At 43.1% G+C, this 26,862-nt stretch overlaps 2 protein-coding genes across 2 annotated transcripts in view; one reads left to right on the top strand and one right to left on the bottom strand.

Moving 5' to 3' along the window:
• SMAD5 (SMAD family member 5) overlaps positions 1-26,862 on the bottom strand; it is a 337,601-nt gene that overhangs the window by 160,047 nt on the left and 150,692 nt on the right. The gene's annotated exons all lie outside the window — the stretch shown is intronic.
• TRPC7 (transient receptor potential cation channel subfamily C member 7) overlaps positions 1-26,862 on the top strand; it is a 124,234-nt gene that overhangs the window by 90,125 nt on the left and 7,247 nt on the right. Inside the window, 6 exon segments of the mRNA XM_066615788.1 lie at positions 119-352; positions 5,461-5,592; positions 5,595-5,724; positions 14,686-14,881; positions 15,877-16,098; positions 17,102-17,179. Of these exon segments, the coding sequence (XP_066471885.1) occupies positions 119-352; positions 5,461-5,592; positions 5,595-5,724; positions 14,686-14,881; positions 15,877-16,098; positions 17,102-17,179 (992 nt within the window).

Genomic DNA, 26,862 nt, shown 5'->3' with positions numbered 1-26,862 from the left:
TAGGCTGGACCTGTCCTGCAATATGTGGTGTTTGGGGGCACAGAGTATGAATTTTTTTGAAGGACACAAATGTACAAGTGTCCTTGATGATAAAATAAAGGTTTGTGTGTCCCCATAGGAATGATATGGTCTGAATGTAAAGAAATTTGGGAGGAAGGTCCCCGTGAATACGTCATGCATCTTTGGAACCTCTTGGATTTTGGAATGCTTTCCATCTTTGTGGCTTCATTCACTGCCAGATTTATGGCTTTTCTCAAAGCATCAGAAGCACAACATTATGTGGACCAGAATGTCCAAGGTGATGACCTCAATAATGCCAGCCTTCCTGCTCATGTTGCCTACTTTACATACGGTAAGATCTTCTTCCTTAATGCTGTTTACTCTTCAAGCTAAAATTTTGCCCTGCAGAAAGAAGCAGAAAATTTCTTTTCTTGCAGTTCAAGGAGCTCTGTACCTCCTGTCATCTCAGATGTATCAAAACTACTGAGCTTCATAAACAGCTAACAAACTACAGTGGGTTAGAAATCTGCTCTGAACTGAATTCTGAACTGGTGTAGAGATCAAACTGAATCCAATTGTATGATGACAGATGACCCTGACAACACATAGAAGAAGAGTCAGTTCCCCTGTGTGTTGTTCAGGGCAGCAATACAAAAGGTAACCTACAGTTGAAATAATCTGGTCTCCCTTTTTTAGATAGAAAAAAAGAGTCATTCTTAGCCGGATATTATATACCTTTAGCAGGTGACACTCCTAGGGATGATGTACTTACATACACACATGGATAGAGAAAAAACAGACTTGTAAACAAATGAGGCCAAACTGATGTTTATTCTGTGACAATTGCACCAAAGGCCCTTGACGATGACATTTCTGTCTTACAGACAGATATGAACTTGTTTACAGAGACAAGCATGCACATAAACCAGCCAACTGCAGATAAACACTTCACGCTTCCAATGAAGTTGACTGCAGTCCATGAAAGCATATGCTTTAAAAATGTACTTGTCTTTAAAAAGAGTCTTTCTTGTTCATGCGGAGGCAGAATTCCTAGTATTACTAAACTGAAACATCTGAACTAAACATTTAGCTAGTCCAAACATTGACAACTAGCTCCTCAGTGATAATGTACATGGCTACATTCATAAAAAATGGATTAAGTCACATTTGGACTGATAGCAGATGGCCTTTTCCCATTCATTTACATTCCCAGTTGTAAAAAGGGTACAGGTATGTGTCACTTAACAGGGATATGTTCTCAGAACTCCATTGTTAAGCAATTTTTGTTGTTGTTTTGTTAAAATCCTTACCTTTGTGTTGGTGGCATTGGTACTGCCATTAGGAGGCCCCAGAGGCTTCCACATCGCACCAGGCCTCCAAAGGCCTCCACAAACCTCAGAATGACCCACAGAAGTGTCATTCGACTCTCAGTTTTTGGAAGCAAACCAGAAGCAGCTTCCAAAAACTGGAAGTAGCTTCCAGAGTCCTGTGGGACCTCCTAATGAAAATACCAATTCCACCAACACAAAAGTAAGGAGTTTTCAGCTACTGTATATTAAACCAATGAGGGACCATCATATATGCAGTCAATCACTGGTTGAAACACCATTGTAGTTAAAATCCCAGTTGAGTCACATGAAATAATTTTCTTTTTGGTACTTTCGTGAATTTCTTCTGATAAGATATACTGAAAACAAAATGATAACAAGACTGCATTTGGGAACCCTGATGACAGTTTGTGCTGCAAAGCACTGGTCGTGGTCCTTGGCAGGTGAAAGGGAGGCATTATTAATTCTTCCTTGCTTTCTGCTAGGGATCCATAGATCACTCTGTCTCCATTCAGCCAGAATTTCACATGGTGAAATTTGATTTCTATTGGGTCTTTAATTCCTAGATTTCTTTTTCTCATCACTAAAGGAAACACATATTTGGTCATGTATTTTTCAAATGTTTCTTTGACAATGTGTTATTCAGTATATATTTAAATTTTTTAAATTTATAAATTATAAATTCAATAGATTTTTAGGCAAATGCACAGAATCCACAGACATCTCTGCATCTTATATAAAATCCAACTTGTTAGTGAGCAGGAATGGTCTGGAACCATGTGTGCTGTCATGAATTTTGTCAAGAGATGAATCCGGTGACACCTCTACTTTCCGCATTTGCCCTCAAGTCTGCCTTCCCAGCTGCTTTCTTAAATGTACTTCCAAAGTTCAAGCAGGGGAAAAAATTAAATGGGAAACATATTGGAGGGAACACAGGGAAGTTAGATGTCTCTAACAGTGGGGAGCCTCTGGGCTCCTTAGAAATGCTGAGGAAGTGGGCACCCACCACAAAGTGACTGCTGAGGGTAGGCATGAACAAGCACAGAATTGTTTTGGGGGTGACACTGAATGAGATCTCTCACACATGCGCACACGCACACGCACACACACACACACACACACACTTCATCTACTCATCTATCTATCTACTCACATGTGTGTTCCTTCTACTCATCCATCTTTATGTGTGCATGCATGCACCTTCCACCCACCCAGGGACACATACATACTTTGTTTCTGTCCATCCTGCTATCTTTTCAGGTCCTGCTGCTGCACTGTACCATCTCCTCCTCTTGCCTCAGCTAGGCTTTTGTCTGAGTCAGCATGTAGGATTTTGAAGCTCTGCTTGGCTCAGTGCATGCTTCTGTGTCCAGGCAAAGGAGAAGAAAAAGTGTGGGCCAGAGGAGAGGGAGATGCCTTGCACTCCCTCCTTCCAACCATACTTTATCATAAAACCAACCTGAGGAGTCTGGAAAGAGTGGAGTCTAGGCAGCTGTGGCAGTAGGCAAGGTTGGTGCATATGCCTCCTGCGTTAGACACAGAACCTCTAGTTGTGACCTCTCTCGTGCAAATTCCACCCAACCCAAAGTGCAAAGGAGTGTAGCAGTTCCCTGAATATGCAGTGAGGATCAGGTGCAGATGCCTCTAGACATCTTTAGCCTCCTGTTTTACAAAGCTGGGCCTGCAGAAAGAGCTGTTGCTCTTTGCTCATGTAGAATGCAGCATTATGTCACCCATTCTGATTTCCAGAATCAATTCCACAGTGCTGGACTTCTCAGGGCAATTCACCAAGTGATTCAGCCATCCCTCGTTTCTTTCTGATTGATATCCTACTGTGTTTTTTTTAGCTAATTAGGTTTTTCCCCTTTCTAAGCCTATATTGACACAATCATGGTTGATAATATGAAAAGAATAATTTAAGAAGTCTGTGTTAATATAGGTTTGTGCCTGTGCATAGAAATCTGATTGAAACCACCTGGCTGCTTCCCTGGTACATTCCTGGTTTGGTTTAAGTGTCTTAGACTACAAGGGGAATATAAGAATTGGGTACCCAAAAGTGTAAACAAAGTTTTTTAATTCATTTGTGACAGTTGCACCAGTTTTGATTCATCCAGGATTGTACTGTATTTACAGTCATGGGGGGGGGGGCGGGGAAGCAAGCAGGAAAGTGGGAAAATTATAATCCGGTGTGATCCAATGCTGTTTTCCCAAATTTAAAAGAGCAATACTGATTTACAAATTGCACACTTGTAAATAATGTATATTTTTCCTAAGATTTCCTAAGTGTTATGGTAAACTACTCACATCTGGGTGGCTTTCTCTCTCTCTCTCTCTCTTCCTTTTTTTTTTCCTGGGTGCTGCTTGAGTCTCAACTTTCTGTTTTCAAATATTGTAGGGCAAAGGGCTCCCCCTTGTGGAGTAATGTTGTTATTAGCGCTCCTCAGTACAAACTGGTGTAGTCAGCCAGAATAGGATTTCCGGTGATCTCATTTGCTTACTGTAATATACACGTTGTGCAAACATGAATGTTTTAAAAGATGGAGAAGTAGGCAAGCACCTGCTAGCACAACAGACTGTGAGTGTTTAACGTCCCCTGCATTCTTGACATTTCAATCTCTGCCCCACAACTGCTCTGTTTCTGACTTTTTTCATTTGTCACATCTGTTCTGACAGCCAGCAGTACCTCCAATGATGTGCTAGGTGTACACTTGCTTAGGAGAGCTCTTGAGACTTAGAATCTGCCAGTAATAACGTGAGCATCTAGTGCTGAAACTACAAAGGGCCCAATCCTGCACAGGCTTTGAAGTGACAGTTCTCTGGGATCAGACGAGGACTGGCACTACCAGGCTTGATCTGCCCATTCGCTGACCAGTCCCCATCCTCACCCATTCCACCTCTCCCCACCCTCTCCCAGCCCTAGCACCAGACTTACCTGGTCTGCATGTCTCTGGCCACTGGCACTAAGGAGAAGACTGCCTTCCTGCTGGCATGCCAACTAGAAGTGCTGTCTCAAAGTGCTTTGTGGCACTTATGTGACAACATGAAGGCTAGGTACACCAGTAGAACACACACTCCACTGGCATGTCACTTAGTCAAAACTGGTCCAAGAATCATGGAAGGCTGATTAAAAAAGAACTCTACATCAGACTGACAGAGGATTAGGCAAGTGAGTAAATATTCTTTAAAAAAACAATCTGTGGGGTGGTCATCTGTGGAAAAACCTCAGAAGTCTAAACTTTTAAATGTATTAAAAAAGAACTTTCATGCATTTTGTCATTTTCTGCTAAGGGTGCTATCAATATTATATAATAAACAATAGCAGCCAAATGGATGAAGAAATCTCCCAGTGTTGTTGGGATAGGAATAGTATCTTCTATAATAAAAGCATTCTATCATTATTCCATACATTATTATTATTTGCAAACATTTGCCCGCTTGGACAGGATATGGTCATCCATTTTATTTACCTGTGTTTCTGCAAAATGGTTCATAATATTGTTTGGTGGCTAACTCCATATAATATACTGCTGGTGAAAATTAATATTATACAGATATATGAAAGTTCCCTTCAAGAAGGCCTCCTGACCTTTCCATATGGCGGTGCATGTGCCTCTAGGACAGTGGTTCCCAACCTTTAGGAGCCGGCAGACCACTGAAGCAAAAATTGGAATCGTTGTGAACCACACAGTGGGTGGGTGGTCTGATTTCTGCTCTCTCTCATGGCCTACTCCCCCGTGGACTGCCAAAGAGAATGGACCACCTACAGCCACAGCTGAATAGTCAGTGATTGTGGCGCCAGGTGTTCTCCCTCTTTAGTGGTCCATGGGAGATTGCTTGCTCAGTGAGACACTGGAAGTGATCAAAGACAATTTTTTTTCTCCAAGACCTTGTGGACCATTTCTCAAGGTCTCATGGACCACTTGTGGTCCACGGATCACAGGTTGGGAACCAGTACTCTAGGACATGGCTACATGGGTGCATGTAGTGAGGGATAGGATGGGGCATGGAAGTCATGCAAACTAAACATTATAGGCAGGAGTGGAAGCAGAAGAAACAAGTGATAATAGAAGTGAAATAAGCCGATTCCTTTGCCACATCAATAATATATCTCACATATTGTGCTTCATTTTAGCCAGGAGCAAGTGGCTTCCCTCAGATCCTCAGATCATCTCAGAAGGACTATATGCAATCGCTGTGGTCCTCAGCTTCTCTCGCATTGCATACATTCTCCCAGCCAACGAAAGCTTTGGTCCTCTCCAGATCTCTTTGGAAGGACAGTGAAAGACATCTTCAAATTCATGGTCATTTTCATCATGGTGTTTCTCGCCTTTATGATTGGGATGTTCAATCTATATTCTTACTACCTTGGTGCAAAATATAACCCAGCATTTACAACGTGAGTATGTACAGTATAATCCATAGCTCAACAAGCTTTCTTCCCAGGGTACTACTGTATATGTTCTTTAGAAATATAGATTGCATAGAACTGCATGTCATTTTAATATACAAGTATGCATCACTTAAAGATGGGGATAAATTATCCAATCCACGTTGTTATGCAATTAAGTTGTTGTGAACATTCAGCTCAACCTAGTGCCTTTGTTGTGTGAACAGACACTCCCTAGCAGTGCAAGCTACTGGAGAGAGATTGCCAGTTCTTTGCATTAAGAGCCTCTTTGTTGTGTAAACAGACACTCTGCTGCAGGCTATGGGAGACCTGACTGCCTCATTAAGGGCCTCTTTGTTGAACTTTGACCACATATTGTATATGCAGTTTGTCTTTAAGCAGTTGAGCAACACATGCCTGTACTAGTGTCATAATGTAATGTCTAATAACCCCAAGTTATATGAGAGTCTTTATGTGTACAGTATGTTTCCCATATAAGACTTAAGATGTTGCTGAATTCTCTTGAAGACAAATCAAGTTCTGTGCTTTGAGGAAGATGCTTAGTGAAGGATACACCTACTATTTTTACTAGATTTGCTCTTCCTCCCTGAAGCCATTTGTAATCACTATGAAGGAAAACCATTCTACACCTCCATTTTCACAGAATCTGGTTTCATTAATATCAGAGGAGAACTGCCTGCTTTCCCTGTGCAGGAGTTCTCAAAGCCTGTTCTTTGGATTACAAGGAGTTGTTTTGTTTTTACCTTGGAACTAGACATTCAGAGGCCAATGGCTGCAGTCTGCTTGTTTCTTATTTTTAAGATAGGAACTTGGCAAAGCAGGTTGGTCTTTCTGACTGCTCTCACCTCCTCAAGGCACACTTGCTCTGGTTCTGGACCCAGAAGTGATGGCTGTTAAGAACATAAGAACAGCCCCACTGGATCAGGCCATAGGCCCATCTAGTCCAGCTTCCTGTATCTCACAGCGGCCCACCAAATGCCCCAGGGAGCACACCAGATAACAAGAGACCTCATCCTGGTGCCCTCCCTTGCATCTGGCATTCTGACATAGCCCATTTCTAAAATCAGGAGGTTGCCCATGCACATCATGGCTTGTAACCCATAATGGATTTTTTCCTCCAGAAACTTGTCCAATCCCCTTTTAAAGGCATCCAGACCAGATGCCATCACCACATCCTTCAGTACTGCCAATATTGCTGATACTGGCTTCTGTGTTCTCTTTCTGACTGCTCAGATATCTGATCAATTCGTCCTCTGATCAGTTTGTTGACTCAAAGTTCCCTGGCCCTAGAAAAGAAACTGTTATCGCTCATTTTCCTAAACTAAAATTTATTTTCAGGTCAGAATGTACCCTATTCAGTGGGCACAGATGTGGCATCAAAATCATATGAACATTGAAATGTTTGTCTCAAGAATAAGCATAATGACAACACTTTGTGGAGACATTAATACTCCCCAGAGCCATACACGTGTGCCACATATTTGAGCTAAGTACACTCTTAGTAAGAGCTAAGACAAGTAATAGTATTGGTTCACAGCCACCCTATTCCTCTAAGTTTCCTGATAGCAACTCAAAGCTTATCTAAAGACACAATAGACAATATAATGCTGAAGTGCAAGACCAACACAAATACAACCAATGTGAATAGTTGTGTTCGTTACCACTCCTTTCCCAACTGCATTAAGAATAGAGAACAGACTGGCAAGATAGCCATCATATCATTCAGTCTTGATTTCCCACACTCCTTTAACCCTCTTCCCTCCCCCCTTATTCCTTAAGAGGTTTGCTGTATGCAACACAAAAATAAGAGAGGTGAGATAGAGTTCTGCCTATTGGAATCCAGGTAGGAACTATTGCATGGGGGGGGGGGGTGAAAGCACTTCTGGAATTGATCCAGGGCCTGCTGCTATCTAGCAGCTTATGGGTTAATTGGAACATAGAGGGAAACCTCCACTATAAGGAGGGAGAGATGTTTTTCAAGTTCTCCCTGACTTGAAAAATGACTTCACCTTAAGAAATCATTTCTCAGAAGCAGACAACACACATGTACATTGCCCATATCTGAAACTGTTGGTTATAGTGGGGATAGAACATAGACCTTCCCAGCCTCTGGTAAACTGAGATTCATGGCCATCTTAGCTTTCAACCGAAAGATCTGGTAAGGTGAAGGTTCAGAAAGCACTACCCCACCTGTATCAGGCTGATATTACTAGCACAGATCTGTTGGAAAGAAATCTGCTTTCTACCAAAATTCAGCAGGATTGCTGTTTCCACTCAATTTTGAAGAATACCTGGGGGGAAAAAACACCCCACGACTTGAGGTTATTTGGACTTGATTTGAGTGAGCATCTACTTCTGTTATCTGTATAGCAAGAAGATAATCCAAATGCCATTGCAGTTTACATACATTTGCAATAACATTCATGAATAGAAAAGAACATTTTTGTACCCACAGTCAAGGGCTCGGAAGGAATCATTTCAACTGCCTACAGGCCTTTAATTCTTCTCCCTTGTGTACATGACTTCTCCACGGCATTTGACAGATGTTGTGAGTGTAAAAGAGTATCTAATCCTGTAATTAAAGACTCTGCTCTAAAGAGGCTGCATGAGAGAGAAGATTTGAGCTTACAACTGTCATTTTTTTTTACTCCTTACTGCTTCAGTTCTTCATAAAACTGGTTTAGGCAATTTAATTTTGAATGTATGTGATATGCTGAACTCCCTGTCATTGAGAGATTAAACATACAGGTGACCCCTGATATCTGTGGAGGATGCATTCCTCCTCTCCCCCCCCCCCCCATAAATACTAGAAACGGTGGATAAAAGGGAATCAAAACTAACTGTTTTCTGAAGCACTCCAGTCTCTTCTTGGGAGCTTCTGAAGGCATCTTTTGGATCACGCTGGGCTGAGGACCACTCTATTAGACTCTGCTGGCTTCAGAATGGCCCACAGAAGCATCTAGAAGTGACTTCTGGTCAAACAGGAAGTTGCGTTCCCAACCTGGAAGTAGCTTCAAGACAGTTCTGAGGCCATTCTGAGGTTCGTTCAGGTTCGCTCCACCAGAGCAGAGGCACAATTGTGTCACAACTCTAATGGATTGTGTATTTTGTTTCCTTTGCTCTAACTAAACTCAGTTTTCCCCACATACACAAAGTGAGCATATGCTTTCTGAAGTTTACATTTTCTAATCATGGAGACCATAGCCAACAATGCTTTGCCTTTGAAGTATATTTTAATGAAGATTTTTTTGGTGAATGCAATTTCATTTCCTTCACTTTTTTCAACAATAGGGGTGAGTCAGGTATGACTTGCTTATCACTTGGATAGGAAAAAATGTGCCCTCGGAGTACAAAAATTCATCAGTAGCTTAGCAGATTTCCCAGCAGCCCATCACCATCAGTGATGCTAATTTTGTTGTGTGTGTTACCAAACAATCCTCAGCATATTTGTGACTCAACATAGTTGGATTACCATGAAGTGCACAAAATGGACTCATTTTTAATGCTGTTTGGAAAAGAAGGGATATGAAACAGACTGAGAAAGGGAAGGGTGGGATGGGCAGAGGTCTCCTCCTCCGAATCCTATCTCCTGTATTGGGCTTAGAAGTTCATCATGGGGCTTTTTGAGTCTGCGATAGCAATTTTATCAGCAATGATGAATGTCCCCTTCCTCCAAGGAGACCTCCAGCCTACTTGTATCCAGCACAGTATACAGCACTGGGTGTTTAGTGCTGCTGCTCCTGTGTTGGATAGGATTGGGCCCTTATAGAACCTCTTGACTTAATGGATTGAGCTATGTTGACAAGATGGGAGGTGTTGGGAACTCCATTTTTCAAACTTTCTAGCATTCTCTAAAGAGACATAGAATTCCCGCACCTCATAGGCAATGGCATCACTAGGGTTTGTGGGAGATCAGTGAGTCACCCCTATGATGGACCTTCTCCCATGCAGTGGGTGGGGCAACACTCCAGGTGGTGGACATGGTGATGTACCATTGTCTCATCCCACTGTTTTGTTTTGTTTTGTTTTTTACTATAACTTTTGATAGAATACAGATATTTCAATGTGGTTTCACTGCTATGCAGCGACCAATATATAACATGGTGGTATTTTTTGTAAACACCAAGATTTAAAAAACTTTGGCCAGTAGTGGTGTCATCCCCCAGTGTGCACCACCCAGTGTGGCATGTATCCCCCCGCACTCCCCGTAGCAACGCTACTGTTCACAGGTCAATCCATCAATCTTAATCATATTGGGAATGGTATTTCCTTGCATTCTGGTGGAAATCTATACATGCTCCATAGGAACCACCAACATTTAGGCATAGCTAAGCTAACAAACTGACTACTGTGACACAGATGAATTTTGGAAGTCAAAAGGCAAAGACCTGTTGTGTAGGTCTTTCACTCAAAACAGTAACGCTAATTACCTCAGTAGTTTTACAAATGGGAGACAAGGCAAAAAGTAACATTGACTCCCAAAGGCACATAATTACCGTATTTATCGGCGTATAACACGCACAGGCGTATAACACGCATCTTCATTTTAAGAGGGAAATTTCAGGAAAAAAATAAGGGTAGCTCAGAACTTTTTTTTATTAATATTATTACCACATATAAGGTAAATAATGTAAAAGGACAGTAAAAGCAATCATAAGTAGTGAGGCATTTCCCAAACGTCAGTATTTCTTTGCCCCCACCCCACCTCACCTCCATCTCTTCCCCCACCCCACCTCACCTCACCTCAATCCCTCCCCCTCCCCTCCCCAAAGAAAGGGTCTCCACATACCATATTCATCAGCTGCCAGCGGCTGTGATAATATGCGGCGGGCGCAGCGCTGACATCACGTCACGACGCTGCGCCGCCGCTAGGCACTATTGGGAACGGGATCCCTTAAAGAGGATTCCGTTCCCTGGACATCGGCGTATAACACGCATACATCATTTGCCCCCTATTTTCAGGGGGAAAAAGTGCGTGTTATACGCCGATAAATACGGTACTTTTCAACAAGAGCTTTTTTATGCCTGTTCAGTTTTGGACTACTGAGAAGAGGAAAAATTTAAACCATTGATTGGTAATTGCAAAATTCATGTCATGAATATTAAAGGAGAGCTTTTTGACAGCAACTACTGCAAACCTGAATCTTGTTTATGTGTTTGGTTATTTTACAAATTCAGAAAGCAGATTCTGAAAAGGAGCGTAATGATATGTGCAGTGCTCACTTCACTGAACCTGATGTGGGACACATTTGCATCTACATTCATTTCTCTTGCTGACTCAGAAACCATGTTGAAGCCTTGCCACCACGGAGACGTGGCTCCAAAGTGAGCAAACAGTCTCCGTGTTAACCTGTTTGTGTTACTCCATTCCACCTTACTACTTTTTTATGTTTTTATTAAGAATATTTATCCATTTTTAACAAAACGTTTACAAAGCAGTTTACGTAGGAAAATATTATAGCCTGTATTTGATATTTGAAAGGGCTATGACTTTTCAACTGAGTCTCTCTCTGCAGGAAAGTGTGGTGTTGCAGCACTTCAGGGACTCGCTGAGGGAGGGAAGGTATATTCAGTAGGTTTCATGCATTAAAAATTGGTCACTTACATTTAGCAGAGTAGCACAAGTTAAACCAATTGCAATCTGGCATCTCTGCTGGGGGTGCGAGTATAAATAGAATGTTAGATGCAGGGAGGTGGCAGTAAGATGCAAGTATCTTGTGGTCTTGTGTGTGCATACTGAGGCATCTGGTGGGCTGCTGTGAGATACAGGAAGCTGGACTAGATGGGCCCTGGGCCTGATCCAGCAGGGCTCTTCTTATGTTCTTACTGTTCCAGAAAGCAGGTGGGGAATTTTTGAATGTTTCCCCAAGTTAGAACCCAAAACGTTCTGCAGGCAGAAAACTACCACTTGAGGGACAAAGCTAAACTCTACTGAGGAGGTTTTGGCAGGGAAAAGTATTTAGTCCTATGATTTCCCACTCCGCTCCTACACTTTGTCAAGGTGCATGTACCGTGAACCTTTTCTGAATTTGTACCTCAGGACTAGGACTTTGACATGACTTTGACATGACACAAAACAAGTCACTTGAAACCGTGTTTTAGCTTTCTTAGAACCCACTCGTATCCTCCCCCCACCCACTGATGCAGACACACCACGAAGGCATGCATGTATCCAGTGGGAGATGGGTCAGTATGCTTCAGAAGGGAAACAGGAATTATTTTCCCTCATATCTTGATAAGCTTCTTGCTCCACAATGGGTCTCCTCGGACCTGCACCAGCTCTTTAGCAGGTGCAAGTCTGAGGAGAAGAAAGGGGCAGGGATATTGTTAAAAGAGGGGATTGGATCCGATTCACAACACTGCTGTCAGATCCACCCCCTCCCACTACCTCTCCGCCCCCATGCCTCCCCCTTTGCCACCCAGTTCTGCACCTTTCCCGCCCCCTCCCTCACTAAGCCTTGCCATGTCTGGCAGACACAGTGAGAGAACCAGCATCGTGTTGCGGCAAAATGGCCACCAATGGAGCACTGTGCATACTGTTGGAAGCTATTTTGTGAAGGGGAAGTGCTTTCTGCAGTCACAATGCGCTCCATAGGACAGGATCCTATCCAGGATTGGGCTGTTTATTAGGAAAGAAATTATGCAGGAGAAATTGGCACGAGTGATCTGTTTTGCAGGGAAAAAGTTTAATGCTTACTGTAACCAAGACAAGTCAACCTGCTGCTTATTTGCCTGTTTCATATTACAATATAGCTTTACTGTCACATTTTATTGTATGGCTTTACATTTGTGTTTGATGAAACGACATAAAACCTTCTGTTGCGCATGTGATGTACAGTAATGAAAAAATCCTATCTCCCTATGGAGATAGAAATATTCCAATACGTTATACTTATGGAGGCAGTGTATATTGCAGAGTGAGAGAAGCAGCAAGCAGATTTGGTTCTGAATTTAATTCATTGGATAAATTTGAATTATTCACTTCCCCCATTCAAGAGTTTACCGTTCTGTAAAATGGGAACTATCTCTTTAATCTATAAAATGGATAAATATCTCTTTAATCCTCAAGGACGATGGTATCCCTACTGAGTAAGTCGTAAAGAAAAATAATTCACGTCATCCCTAAAATCTAATGTAGGTTGTGTTATTCAATTTCATTATTTAAAAAGGCAGATATGAAAAATAGAATCCTTGGGCATTACATACTGGTGGGAGCTGCCCAACCAAGTTGGGCAGATTCATGGAAAGTGAGCATCTCCTTTATTTGTCTTTCAGGTCCCTTTTCAAAAGGAACTTTAATGGCATTGATTTGCTAGAGGATACAATACAGTAGACCCACCTTAGTCACCACTACCCCCTCCCCCATGGATACCAAGATCTGTGGATAATGGGGTTCGTTTTTAAAAGTGTTTTTTAAAGTCACTTTCAGGTCACATTGAAGCAAACCAGGACTGAGGGAAGGGTTGTACAAACCAGAAGTGGCTTCCTGATCACCACTGTGTGCCCTACTGCCCTGCAAATGGTACGATTTTGCAGTGCTACAGTGGGAAAGTCTATTTTCTGACTTATTTTGACTGTTGAAAACACTTTTTAAAGTGGACCCATGTAAGTGTGTTGAGGATTGTAGCACTCCGAAACGAAGGCTAATGCTTAAGCTGCAGGGTAAAGGTCACACTTGATGCACTGTATAAACATTGTTGGGTGACTTTAAAAAATAATTGCCAAGGAATTAATGGAACCCTTCTAAATTAAAATAAAAGGTTAATAGAAGGATACCGCCAAGATCAAGGATTGTGATTTTGGCTTTTGATTAGATGGATAAGTGATTTAGCAAACAACTTCCAAGGGCAAAACTTCAATTTTAACTTTTACTGGAAAATGCAGCCTTTAGTTGAAAAACACCAGCCAGATCTCATTGAAGATCTTGTTTATAGGACTAATATGGAATCAGTCTTACCATGCAGTGGCCTGAAACAGTCTCATGGAGTGATATTATTGGAGGTATATCTAACCCATCTGTCTGCAGCCCTTTCCAGCCTGCCACTCCTCTGGGGGCTACAAGCTTCTTCTGGTTCAGTAAGAGCAAGTGGATCATGGCAGACTCAGCCATCTTTCTCCCTCTCAGATCACCTCTCTCCACTTACTTGGTGATTATGATACACCAAGTAGACAGGGAGAGGTGATTTGGATTTCCCAGCACACACCTCTCGTTTTCATTTCAAACTTAAGTGGTGCAGAGCGGGAAGTCTGCATGCTCGTCCAAAGTAAAGAGGGGAGGGTTGTCATCATGCCTGCCTGCCCACCCTCTCAACCATAGGGTAGTGCATGCCTCCACGTGCACTCATAGAGGTGCCAAATTTGGCTGGCAGGTGGGCATGTGCTACCTCTGAACTGACAATTTTACAAAAGAACAAAAATACAGAACGTTATGATGATGATGAATACTTATATACCGCTCTTCAACAAGAGTATGGTAGTTCACAAAGCAGTTTACAAAGTAAAATAAATTCATAATGATTCCCTATCTCCAAAGAGCTCACAATCAAAAAATGATATATGCTGTGTTTTGTCAGCGTTCTTGGGAAGCAATGTATCTACAAGCACAATCCTAACCAACTTTCCAGCACGAAGGTAAGGGCAATGCAACTCCAAGGTAAGGGAACAAACATTGCTTTACTTTGAGGAGGCCTCCTTGACTGCCTCCCAACTGCAGGATGCAGCACATGCACCACTGGCAAAGCTATGCCAGTGCTGGGAAGTTGGTTTGGATTGCGCCCTTCATTGGTTTAGGAAATATGGCTTAGCGGTACCTTGACAGTAGCTCCTATGATTACATAGGATGATTACAAGGTTATTTATGTTGTCAAACTGCCATTGTTTTATTATGAGTATTTTATATGGCTTGCTAATCCAGGGATGATGGAATCAGTCTGTTCCGTTTGTCTTTAGGGTAGAAGAAAGTTTTAAAACCTTATTCTGGTCCATATTTGGCTTGTCTGAGGTGATATCTGTGGTGCTGAAATACGATCACAAGTTTATTGAGAACATTGGATATGTGCTTTATGGAGTTTATAACGTCACCATGGTAGTGGTGCTTCTCAACATGTTAATAGCCATGATCAACAATTCCTATCAGGAAATTGAGGTAAGGCAAACAAATGTGTTTACAGAACAAATGTATTGTTTTAGTTTATAGCTGTGTCTTATGGAACCAAACGTCTTCCTACTTTTTTCCTACATTTGACAAGTTCCAAGATCTCTGGATGGACAAAATACACATCCATCCCATTCACTACCTCTGTTTGGAGTGTAAATGCAGATTAAATGTAGATTGTTGAGAATTTTTATTTTATTTTTGAGTGAACTGTGCTTGCGCTGACCATGGTCATTGCAGTTTTGGGGAACCTCAAGTTATGCAGGCCTGTCCTTTGAGTCCAGTATCATACATGAGGCTATTTGCTCCTTGTAAAATATAGATATCTGAATTCCTGTGACATATAACATTACACTGCAAGAGGAGTTGAAAAAGCAACGTATTCTGCCTGATTCATACTGTAGATTCAAGAAAGCAGTTTCTGTTACTTGAAGCTGATACCCTTCTGGTTTTCACTCAGCAAACAATAATGATTCGGATGTTCTGAAGGTACAAATAGGAAGCAGACAAGATTCTTCTCAGATCATTAAGCATTTGCCTTTTTTTCCCCTTGCAACAGTTATTCCTTGGCTCCCAACAACAGTATCAGAGCAGCAAATTAAAATTGAAAAATTATGTTCTTTGCAAGCATGCGGTGATGGATTTAAAAAACATAACAATTACAGCATATCAAGAAATATGATATAATTTTTTTTATAATCCTCAGTTATCAGAAGGGATAAATGGTCTAAAAACTGCCACGTGCGCATTTTATGTGGATCAGAGAACAAATTAGGTAGGAAGCTGATATTTCTGTAATGAACTGGATTCATGGTTTACCGTAAGAGAAAACACTAGCTAGATACTGATAAATAAGTTTAGGATGAAGCATTTTGTTAGCTATGAATTAAAAGTAAAATGTAAGTCTACCATTCTATACATGCTCACTCCCCCAAAGAAATCCTGTCCTTTTACAAACAAATGTTGCTCCTTCATTCCTTCGGCAGGAGGATGCAGATGTGGAGTGGAAGTTTGCCCGTGCAAAGCTCTGGCTTTCCTATTTCGATGAGGGAAGGACTCTACCTGCTCCTTTCAATCTAGTGCCAAGCCCTAAGTCGTTTTATTATCTCATAATGAGAATTAAAATGTGCCTCATAAAACTCTGCAAATCCAAGGCCAAAAACTGTGAAAATGATCTTGAGATGGGCATGCTGAATTCCAAGCCACGGGTAAGTCACTCATCATCATTTTTGCTTTTCACAAACATGTTTGAGAGGCCGGAGTGAACTCCCTAGTTAGAAACTAATGGAACATACACTATGTGCAAGTGTCAGTTGACCAACTCAAAACTGAATCTAAATTATGCTTGCCATAAGAAAACATACAGTATAGAATCTATACTTGTGTGCTAGAGAGCTTGTGTGCTATACTATATATAGATCCTCCTTCTCTAGCACAACCTTTTGAAGCAATGGTAGCCACCTCATAAGAAAGAATACAGCCTAGAAATGGCTAATACTGTATACATAAACCACCACCCTGTATTTTTGTCCCTACTCAACCGAGCAGGAAGCAGTGCAGCAAGGTGAGATGGAACAGTATGCAAAGCCTCAAGTGGGTGCTCAAAAAATAAAAAATAATTATCAGATATTATACTGAATATTGTTATGGTGCTTAACTGGGTTATAATCTCATTCACTGTGTACCTTGTACAATCCTCAGTGATGGAATATTGCTCCCCTACCCCACCCCGCCTGAAATCCAAAGTGATATCCTTATGCTGTTAATGTTGATTCCACATGGTGGAATATATGAGTTACATGACCAAAGGAACTCCCCTAAGCATCAGAATACATTTCCAACATGCTGACCCCTAACAATGTGCATATATCATCAAAGTGTGGCTTCTCAGAAGCACAAAGCCCTGCAGGTAAAAAGAGAGTGATGTCATTTGGAAGTCAGAACTCTCGCTTGAAATGGGGTAGCTTTCTGTTTAAATGACAAAGGCTTTTTCCCCCCTATGTGTGCTGGTCTCTATTTCCTTGCTGTTTCCTGACAATCTTTTCTTAATGATTGGTTTTTGAAGTTTTCATTTAAAAAGACACCCACATTTATTTATTATTATTTATTATTTATTGGATTTGTATTCCGCCTTTCTCCCCGAAGGGCACCCAAGGCGGCTTCCTTCCATTTCTTCCTCCTGATGAAATGTTCCACATTTGTACATTTCAGAAAGTTCGTTTCGAGTCAAGTACTCAAAATTCAGATTTTACTATGAAGAATGCCTACAACAAGCCTACAAGATACCAGGTAATGGCAATACAAAAAGAAATATATAGGGAAGAGAGAATTGTGTCAGAAGAGCATCTATATACATATTTAAGATTTGCATACATACATCAGTATTTATAAACCACGTTTCTGTTTTTTAGGTAGCATTCAAGGCAGTTTACATAGGCAGGCTTTGTCTAAACAAGGGGTGGGCAAACTTTCAGCTTTAGGGATCCTGGACCTTTAACAATTGTGTAGAAGAGGGAAGTTCAGCAGTTGCAGCTTGTTACCTGTGAGATGACAAGCTGCACCTGCTGAAATTCCCTCTTCTATACAACTGTGAAAGGTCCAGGAGCCCTAAAGCTGAAATTTTGCCCACCCTGGTCTAAACCACCATTTTGCAATTTGGTTTTTACAATATGTTCTGTGGAAGATTTACAGAACCCTCAGTCACTAGTTCAGCCATTTTCAACCACTGTGCCATGGCACACTGGTGTGCCATGAGTGGTTCACAGGTGTGCCACAGGAATTTGGTGGAAGGTCATTTATTAATAGGGCCAATGGGAGATGTGAACTCCCACTGGTGGCATGGTGTGCCTTATCAATTGTCAAAAACCTGATGGTGTGCCTTGACCATTTTAGTGCCTTGTCGGTGTGCTGTGAGATGAAAAAGGTTGAAAATCACTGCACTAGATGTTGCCTTCACAGTGTGGATTATCTCTTCTGGCTGTGTGCCATTAAGCTTTAGTTGGTATCACAAATCAAGTTCAGACAGATCCTCAAAGGTTTTTTCCATTTTTTGCTGGCTGGCCTTCACACACTCCCCCACACTCTCACAGTGTGGCTAATCAGCTCAACAGCAACTCCATTCTGCCTCAACGGGTACTACAGCTTGTCAGAATCCAGTCTGGCATCATGTCTTCCATCCAGAAACAAGACCATGGTATCTTCTGCTTAGCTCTTCATGCAGTACCAGCAGCTCAACCATCAGTGCACACCTCCTAACTTACAGTTAGATCCTAAACATTAGTCTGCTTGGGAATAAGCTACACTTTACTGGAACTAATTGCCTAGTAAGTACAATTTGTATCACAATCCTGGTAATTTATAGATTACTTCCTATAAACTCAAAAGATGACCAAAGAGGTGTGGCAAATACTCTGTGGCAAAGAAGTAACTAACTAGAATGCTCTGAATTATCTCAGTCCAATGGAGCAGATATCTATGCATGGCTAGTCAGTCTAGAGACATTGTATTCCAAAGCATACATTGTATTCATTGTATTCCAAAGACTTTGATTGTTTAATTCTCATGATACAATGAACTACACAAAATCTTTGGGTGTACCAATCAAAGAAGTGAGGGTGTCCTGAGCAGATTAGCTGCATGATAATTTTAAGAATGAATAATAAAGCACTTGGCTATGCTTTCTTAAACACTGACTCGACTGCATTCAGCTGATTATATTTCGCAGAGGCTATCCTTTAAAAGTGCAACCATTAAAAGCGAGAACATGAGTGAGAGCTTAATTGAGAAGATGATGTTGGATCCTTTCTGCAGTGAGAAACCAAACAGTAACTACAGTGCCAGACATACGGGATGTTGGAAAGCTTAGAAGGAGCAGAAACTATTGTGTGTATTACCACTAAACAGCAGCTGTCAGCTTAGATGGTGTATTGGATATGTGGGACTACAAAATGGTAACAGAATGCTGCTCTGTTTGGTTAGACGGCTTTTAAAAAAGAAATACACAGATTGAGGGGAAGAAGTCTTATTAACGATAGCTAAATGGAACCTCCATCTTCAAAGACCATGCATCTCCGATGGTGGAGACCAGTGTTTGAAAGAGAATGCGGAACTAGATGGATCAATGGCCTGCACCAGCAGGACTCTTTATGTCTCTTCCGTTTCCAGCCCTAGAATTTCCTCTTCTGCATGAGCCAGTTGTCAATGAGTCAGTTGTCATTGAAAGCAATGCATGGCTGCTTGCAAATGTCAGCCATAAACAGCCTATTGATATGGTCCCGTCCCCCCCAGCCAATGCTGCAATGTAAAAATGGCTACTGCTGCATCTTGCAGGACTCAGTTATGGAGGTTTCCTCTGGGTAAGCGAATGTTCTTTCCATTACACAGGGGTAAGACTCCACAGCTTGGAGGAATCTACTCAGACCTAGGCTAGCAAAATGGCTGGTGCAGGTCTACATGGGCCCAGGCTGGGATCAGGTCTGGGAAAGAAGCTAGGTTTTGGTGGCAGCTACTGCAACCAAACCTGCTTTTTCCCTAGAGCTGATTTACCCATCCCCTGCCCCTGTTGCCACTTTGTTCTGCCCTCTCTCACCCTCATAGTGCCTTTCCTCTCCCTCCTGCTCCCCCCCCCCGCCTCAGTAGGTCCTGACAGAGTTGCCACTCTGCCCAGTGTGGCTGTATCCTTCCCCCAGATTCTCTAGCAGCACATGCCTTTGCATGCTATTAGAATGACTTTCATGACTGCTGTAAGGCAGTTAACCCTGGCAGAATGTGTGTTCTGCCAGCATTAAAGACCAATACAATTGGGCTATAAGTCACTTATTGGCTGGTGGTTCTTTTCAGAGGTGGTTCTGAAAAGGCTATGTATATTTCAGAGAAGTTTCCAGAAAGCCAAATCATAATTTTAAGAACTATGAGGGAAAGCTTGAATAGGACAAAAATTAGGTCTAACAGGGATATGTCTAGGCAAACCTTTTGCGAGTAGATATGTGGCAACTGGATTGAGAGTCTTCACTAAATCAGCTCTAAAAAATCATAAGTTTGGGCTTTGACTCAACACAGCAAGCAGAAAATAGACTGGGATTAGGACCTCAGAGTAGTGAGTCCACACAATGGGTTCAAGAAAAAATGAATTGGGGAGGAAGTCTGCAAGGCTTGGAAGTCTGGCACACCCTGAAAGGAATCTGGCAACAATCACTGCATTGCTATAGCTTGTGGCAATAGGAAGGTCCTGACTCTGTCTGCACTCAGGGATGTCAGGGTGGAGGAACTGAGGGCATGGATGAACCCTGACCGCAAGGAAAGCCCCTGGAATTGAGGGATCTTGCCGACTAGCCTTATGGTGTTGCTATTGGGGCATGTTATTTATTTAACAATAAATTCATGATAATGTGAGTTGGCAGACATAGAGGGAACTTTCAAACTTTGTTTGAAAAAAAGTTTTTCTCATTTATTTGTTTATTTTACATTTTCATGTTTGCAGAGATGTACCACGGAATGCAATGGGGTGTGTTTTTTTTCTTTTGTATGGGGAGGAGGGAGGTGCCATTTGAGCTCTATGACTGTTCCTGCCTGTGCTACATGTTTTGAAGTGCAATCTTTTCATTTAAAGGCAAGAACTTTGTATCCTCCAGAGCCTTTTGTTCTGGACTTGCCTGCTCCTGGTTCTTTTTTTTTTTTTTTTTTTTTTTTTGCTTTTCTTTAAAGACTTAATTCCAATCTACCGGGTGGCTTCTAAACAAAGAAGTAACTTACAAAGCATGGGAACTTCCTCTTGGAATGTACTCCGTGAGAGCTGGAACCCATCCACTTGTCACTCCCCTTGACATTCACTACTGATTTCACCTTTCACGTTCACTATTAATATAAAGGGACCCATACACAGGTATTACATGCTCACAGTGTATGAGTGAACAGTGGGATATGGAGAGTGGGCACAATCCTACTCCCCCCTCACATGTTCAGTGAACTTGGCAAAGCAAACCTGTATGTGCTTGAGCCATATTTACAACCCAGTTCTATTCAAGGCCTACACTGGTGTGTTCTGCTGGTGCAGGCTGCAGCAAAATCAACCTAAAAGCATTTTGTGGCAGTGCAGGGAGCCAGCGCACCAGCGGCAAGGCCAGAGCCCTCCCACGTGCACTGGCAGAGCATTGGAGGCCCACCGGAGCAAGAAAGGAAATTCAGGGAAAATGAATTTTGCATTGCTCTCTGTTGACAAGAAGAGTGCCAGCTTCTTTCACTCCAGTATAATTCCTGCATGGAATTATTGGCCCTAGATGTAGTTGTGGGCAGTTTAGATGGTTGCAAAGGGGTATCAAACCACTAATTGGAGGATAAGCCTATCATGATGCTACTTATGATGGCTGTGAAGTAGCTCTCAGTTCAGAAGCCTACTGGCTCTTAACTAGCAGTTGCTGGGGAACAATGGTGGGAGAGGCCTGTTGCTTTCAGGCTGGGCTTGTGGGCTACTTGCCAGGGACACCAAGTTAGTCACTGCAGAAAAAAAAAAAAATGCTGGACGATACCAGACAGGTCTCTACTTAGGTTCTTATATAGATATTACAGATTTGGGGGGCACATCATACTATGCTGAAGGCTGAGCAAACAAAACAGAGTGACACATTTTAAAAATACAGTTGACCCTCTCTTGATTGAGTTCAGCTTTGACATTGTCTATTTTCATGCCACGCGTGTCTGATCGGTTGTTCCCAGAAAAAAAGTTTAAAACAATTCAGCCCCTCTGAACTAAAAAAGCCATGGCATCTTTGGCATGAATCATGTTAACCTTGAAGTAATTATGCAATCTACTTTGTTCTTTTCAAAAGGTAATTATAGTACATGGTAGGCTGGGATCCATCTAGCAGTACTGAAGCCAGAGGCAACAATAAAAAAAAAAATCACCCCCTTTGGAAAGAGTCTGCTGAAATACGAATTTTTCTTTGCTTTTTTTTTTATGTTCTTATCAAGTTTGCTTCAAAAAGATATATTATTAAAAATGTCAAATTTGCACCTAGACAAAGAATAACAACTTGAAATAATAGGAAGCAAAAGACAACAGCAAAAGGGAGAACAAACAGCAGAGATCAATCCTGGCCAATAATTATGCTCAACCGCAGAGAAAATGTTTAAGGGGATTATTGCTAGCCTGACTCCCAACTAAGTTCTGTCTAGTGCGTTTTTCACAGCATTGCATCTCTTACATGTGACAGGGCCCAAATCCTGTCTGACTTTCCAGTGCTGAAGCAGCCATGCCAAGGGGGCGTGTCCTGCTTCCTGCTGTGGATAGGGAGTCCCGGAGGCTTCCTCAAGGTACGGGAACATTTGTTTCCTTACCTTGGGGCTGCACTGCAGCTGCATTGGCACTAGAACAGTGCTTCCCAAACTCCTACAAGAGAGTTGGGACACTGTAAGTTGTTGTGGGGGAGGGGGAAAGGCAGCAGCGCAATTCCCAGAATCGCTCTGCTGCCGCAGATGGGAGGGGGGGTTTTCTACTTACCTACAACCAGTGCTGCAGTCCTGGGGGGTGCGGGGAGCCCTCTGCAGGGCACCCCATGCCGGCAAAAGTGTAAAAAAAAGAAAAAAGGGTACTTACAGTTTTCAGGACGAAACCGGAAGTGCGCATTTCTCCCTTATTTTTAGACTTTAGTAGGTATGGGGAGCCTTGACAAAGGCTCCCTGCACCCCCTGGATCCCCCAGAACTGCAACACTGGCTGCAGGTAAGTAGAAACCCCCCTCCTGTCCCTTAAAGGGGCATTGGCCAGTGCTTCCCAGGCTGGTGGGTCACAACGCAGCAGTTTGAGAACCACTGCACTAGAAAGTTATATAGGATTGGGCCCATAGTTAATGAAAGTACTGAAACGTAAGCCCTGTGACTGTAAGGTGAGAACAATAAGAAGGGGGCAGCCGAATGTAGTTTGACTCTTCCTGCTCTTGGTAGTCATCCACTTACCCGTGTTTATATTAGCTCCAGAGCCATACGGGAAAAGAAAGCACATGCCAGTATTTCATATTTTAATATTTCAAGCTGTTGAACATGAAACATTGAAGTAATTGGACTTTTCCCCTATGGAAGTGTGCTGGTTTCAGAATGAAATATGGAAAATATAGCAAGGCATGAGGCAAAGGCGCATATCGTGTACATTGTCCAAATGTTTCATCCATTTCCCTCGCTTTCTTTGCACAGACGTCCCTTTAGGGAGTTTGTGTTCAGCCTTAAGGAACCTGCTCTATTCCCGGCAAAAACATTGAGCCATTCTTTCTGTCACAGAACAGCATATTTTGTGCTCTGCCTCAGAATCTTGAGCAAAGGCAGTGCCATCCATTGTTCTCGCTCTTTGCTTTGAGAAAACTGTGTTTTTCCTACACGAAACCTTCTTCGTTTATGCTCCACAGTCCTTAGAAGTAGTTTCCATGTTAGAGTAGTCGGTTGACAACAAAGGCACAGTGTAGATCCTCACTGCAAAGAATATGACATTTCAAATCCCTTTTGAAAAGAATGTGAGTTACACAAGAGGGCTAGTGCTGCTCCTCTGGCTGTCGTGTTTGGAAATAGTCTTGCTTTTGCTAGGAATAGTAGTATTAGTAGCAGCAGCAGCAGCCATCCTGGATTGAGTTTGAACTAATGAGCAATCAAAAATCCCAGTCCAAACGTCTGGTAGTCCGTGACACCACCGCCTAGTGAGGCCGATTGTTGGGTTGATCACCCAAAATAGTTGATGTTTTCTCAATGTATTGTAAAGATTATGAGATATTTGGGAATCTCTCTGTGTTTTGGAATGAGACCCCCACCAGAGCCCAGGGGGCATTCGCACACACCTCTGTTCCCCTTATCTCCGTATCTCATTCAAAGAGAGAGCGCACATTTGGAACAAAACTGTTTGGAAGAAACAAAGACAGAGGCAGAGAAAACTGCAAATTGACTGAAGGCTGAAGACACTTTGGGGTGCAGGGCCTCCTTCTGGGGATCTAGTGTGGAGTTGCAGATCTGCTACTCTGGAGTAGGGTTATGTCTACTTTGCTCTGCTTGTATATTTTTAAGTAAAGCATTTTTGGTAAAACACACCATCAGCAACTCTATCAGTGGAAGCAAAACACATTATCAATTTTATCACCACTCAGAGAAGTTGGAATGTTTGCTTTCATGAGTGCCTCTAAGGAGGCTGCTGGCACCTGCCTCTTTTGTGTGATTAAGTGAGGCACAGAAGGGCTTGGCTTACCAGGAACAGCTAGGCATGTTGTTGTGTGCCTGGCGTGAATTTACAGTCAGAAGGAATGGTTACTGTTTTTTCTCTGAGATGTCTTCTTGGGTTCTGCTCACTAAGCATGGAAGAGATAGAACCATGTCCAGTATTCTTTAACAGCCACTTTGTTGTGTCTAAATTCTGCAGGCACACTAATAAAGGTGTGCAGCAGAATGGAAGTGGCCTTCCATTGTTTTACCAATGCAAAATTTTGCAAAATTACCAATGCAAAGTTCAGAATTGGGCTGCCCATGAGCTGTTGAGTAAACTCTAGAGGTACACACTATCAAGTGAATCCAACAAATGGAACTAATGGTGTTTAAAATATCTACTTGAGGTTCTTTGCCTGATCATTCTATATTGGCCCACCTTCATACCATGCCCCCAAATGTTGAAAATTTACCATGAAAATGAAACTATAGGATTCACAATTATGTTTGTTGAGAAACCATTATCTGTGGCGTAGTCAGGATACCTGAGAAAGGAGGAGGCTGATGGCTGCAATATTTTGTTGAAGTCACAAATATTGCTGAGGACGTTGGGCCCAATCCTATCTAACTTTCCAGTGCTGATGCAGCTGTGCCAATGGGGCATGCACTGCATCCTGGGGTGGGGAAGCAGCCACAGAAGCCTCCTCAAGGTAAGGGAACGTTTGTCCCCTTATCTCAGGGCTGTATTGCAGCTGCATCAGTGATGGAAAGTTGGTTAGGATTTGGCCCTCAGTAGGGCCAAGACATCTTCAGGTTGACAAAGCCATATTCGGGCTCAATGTGATTACAAAAACATTGTCACAGTCAGTGTTCAACACCTATTATCGTATTGCTCCTTTCAACACAATTAATATCCTGAGAGGTTAACATCAATTAACGCGTGTGGCCTCTGGGAACCAAGTGCCTCTGGGAACTAAGTGCCAGGTAAGGCACAAGAGTTTAGCATCTGGGCGAGTTCAGCAGCAGGGCGAGGAGGCCAGGGCCCCAGACACTGCCCTTCCTCTTCCCTTGAGAAGAGGGCTGCTATCCAGTGTACCGTTTTTAAAAGGACCCCTAAATAAAACAACAACAACAAAAAAAAAGCTATGCAGTCAGACAGCCAGCAGCAGGGTGGGGGCTATCCAGTGTTCTGCATCGAGTGCCACATGTATGATTATATGCCTCTTGGGCATAAGTCATGGGTGTGTCCTCGGTGCAAGGAGCTCCAGGCTCTCAGGGAACGCGTCCGCTCCCTTGAAGCCTTGGTGGCTGACCTGGAGAAGCGCAGGCAGCCAGAGGAGGACCGTGGGGAGACTTCCGGGGACGATCAGGCTTCGTCCCAACCTCAGGCGTGCAGCTCCTCGGCTGCCCGGGTGGGAAGTCTCGGGACTGGAGGACGTCATCCTGGAGAGGAGGGAAACAATCCCCTAGGGGGGATCCCTTCTCCAGGGGATGGGCCCGTATCCGAGCGCACTCGGGATACTCCTCGGTGGGAGGGGGGTCGGGGGCTTCTTGTAGTGGGGGATTCGATTATTAGAAACATAGAGAGGGGGGTTTGCGACGGATGTGAGGACCGCATGGTGACTTGCCTGCCTGGTGCGAAGGTTGCGGACATCACTTCTCGTCTAGACAGGCTAGTAGACAGTGCTGGGGGAGAGGTAGCGGCTGTGGTGCATGTCGGCACCAACGATGTGGGCAAGTGTAGCTGGGAGGTCCTGGAGGCCAAATTTAGGCTTTTAGGCAGGAAGCTGAAAGCCAGGACCTCAAAGGTAGCGTTCTCTGAAGTGCTACCTGTTCCACGCGCAGGGCCAGCTAGGCAGGCGGAGATCAGGGGTCTCAATGCGTGGATGAGACGGTGGTGTAGGGAGGAGGGGTTTAGATTCGTTAGGCACTGGGGAACGTTTTGGGACAAGCGGGGCCTGTACAAGAGGGACGGGCTCCATTTGAACCAGAATGGAACCAGACTGCTGGCGCATAACATTAAAAAGGTGGCAGAGCAGCTTTTAAACTGATCCCTGGGGGAAGGCCGACAGGAGCCGAGGGGCATCCGGTTCGGGACTCCTCATCCCTATGGGATGAGGATGGGGAGGTTAGAGAACAACAAGACAAAGGCAGGGTAGGAGAAGAAATTGGGAAAGGTAGGGTGATGGGATGTGATAAACGGTTTGGCACAATGAGAGGATGCGGGGACAAAGGAGCGAATAAGCAGCCCATCCTGGGGCATTCCGTGTATAAATGCTTTTATGCGAATGCCCGAAGTCTACGAGCAAAGGTGGGAGAACTGGAATGTCTGGTGACAAGGGAAAATATTGACATAGTGGGCATAACGGAAACCTGGTGGAATGCGGAGAATCAGTGGGATACCGCAATCCCGGGCTATAAACTCTACAGGAGGGACAGGCAGGGGCGTGTTGGAGGTGGGGTGGCCCTTTATGTTAAGGAAGGGATAGAATCCAGCAAAGTAGAGATTGAAGGTGGGTCCGACTCCACCGTAGAATCTCTGTGGGTTAAATTACCAGGCTTGTGCAGCGATGTAATACTGGGGGTGTGCTATCGTCCTCCAGACCAGAAATCTGATGTGGACCTTGAAATGAGGAAACAGATCAGGGAGGTGACAAGGAAGGACAGGGTTGTAATCATGGGGGACTTCAATTATCCTCATATTGACTGGGTCAATTTGTGTTCTGGTCACGATAAGGAAACCGGATTTCTTGACGTGCTAAATGACTGTGGCTTAGATCAGCTAGTCAAGGAGCCCACCAG

The sequence above is a fragment of the Tiliqua scincoides genome, chromosome 2 (assembly GCF_035046505.1).
Source record: "Tiliqua scincoides isolate rTilSci1 chromosome 2, rTilSci1.hap2, whole genome shotgun sequence".
Classification (NCBI taxonomy): Eukaryota; Metazoa; Chordata; class Lepidosauria; order Squamata; family Scincidae; genus Tiliqua; species Tiliqua scincoides.
The sequence above is the reverse complement of the archived record's forward strand: the minus strand, read 5'-3'. Positions and strand labels throughout refer to the sequence as shown.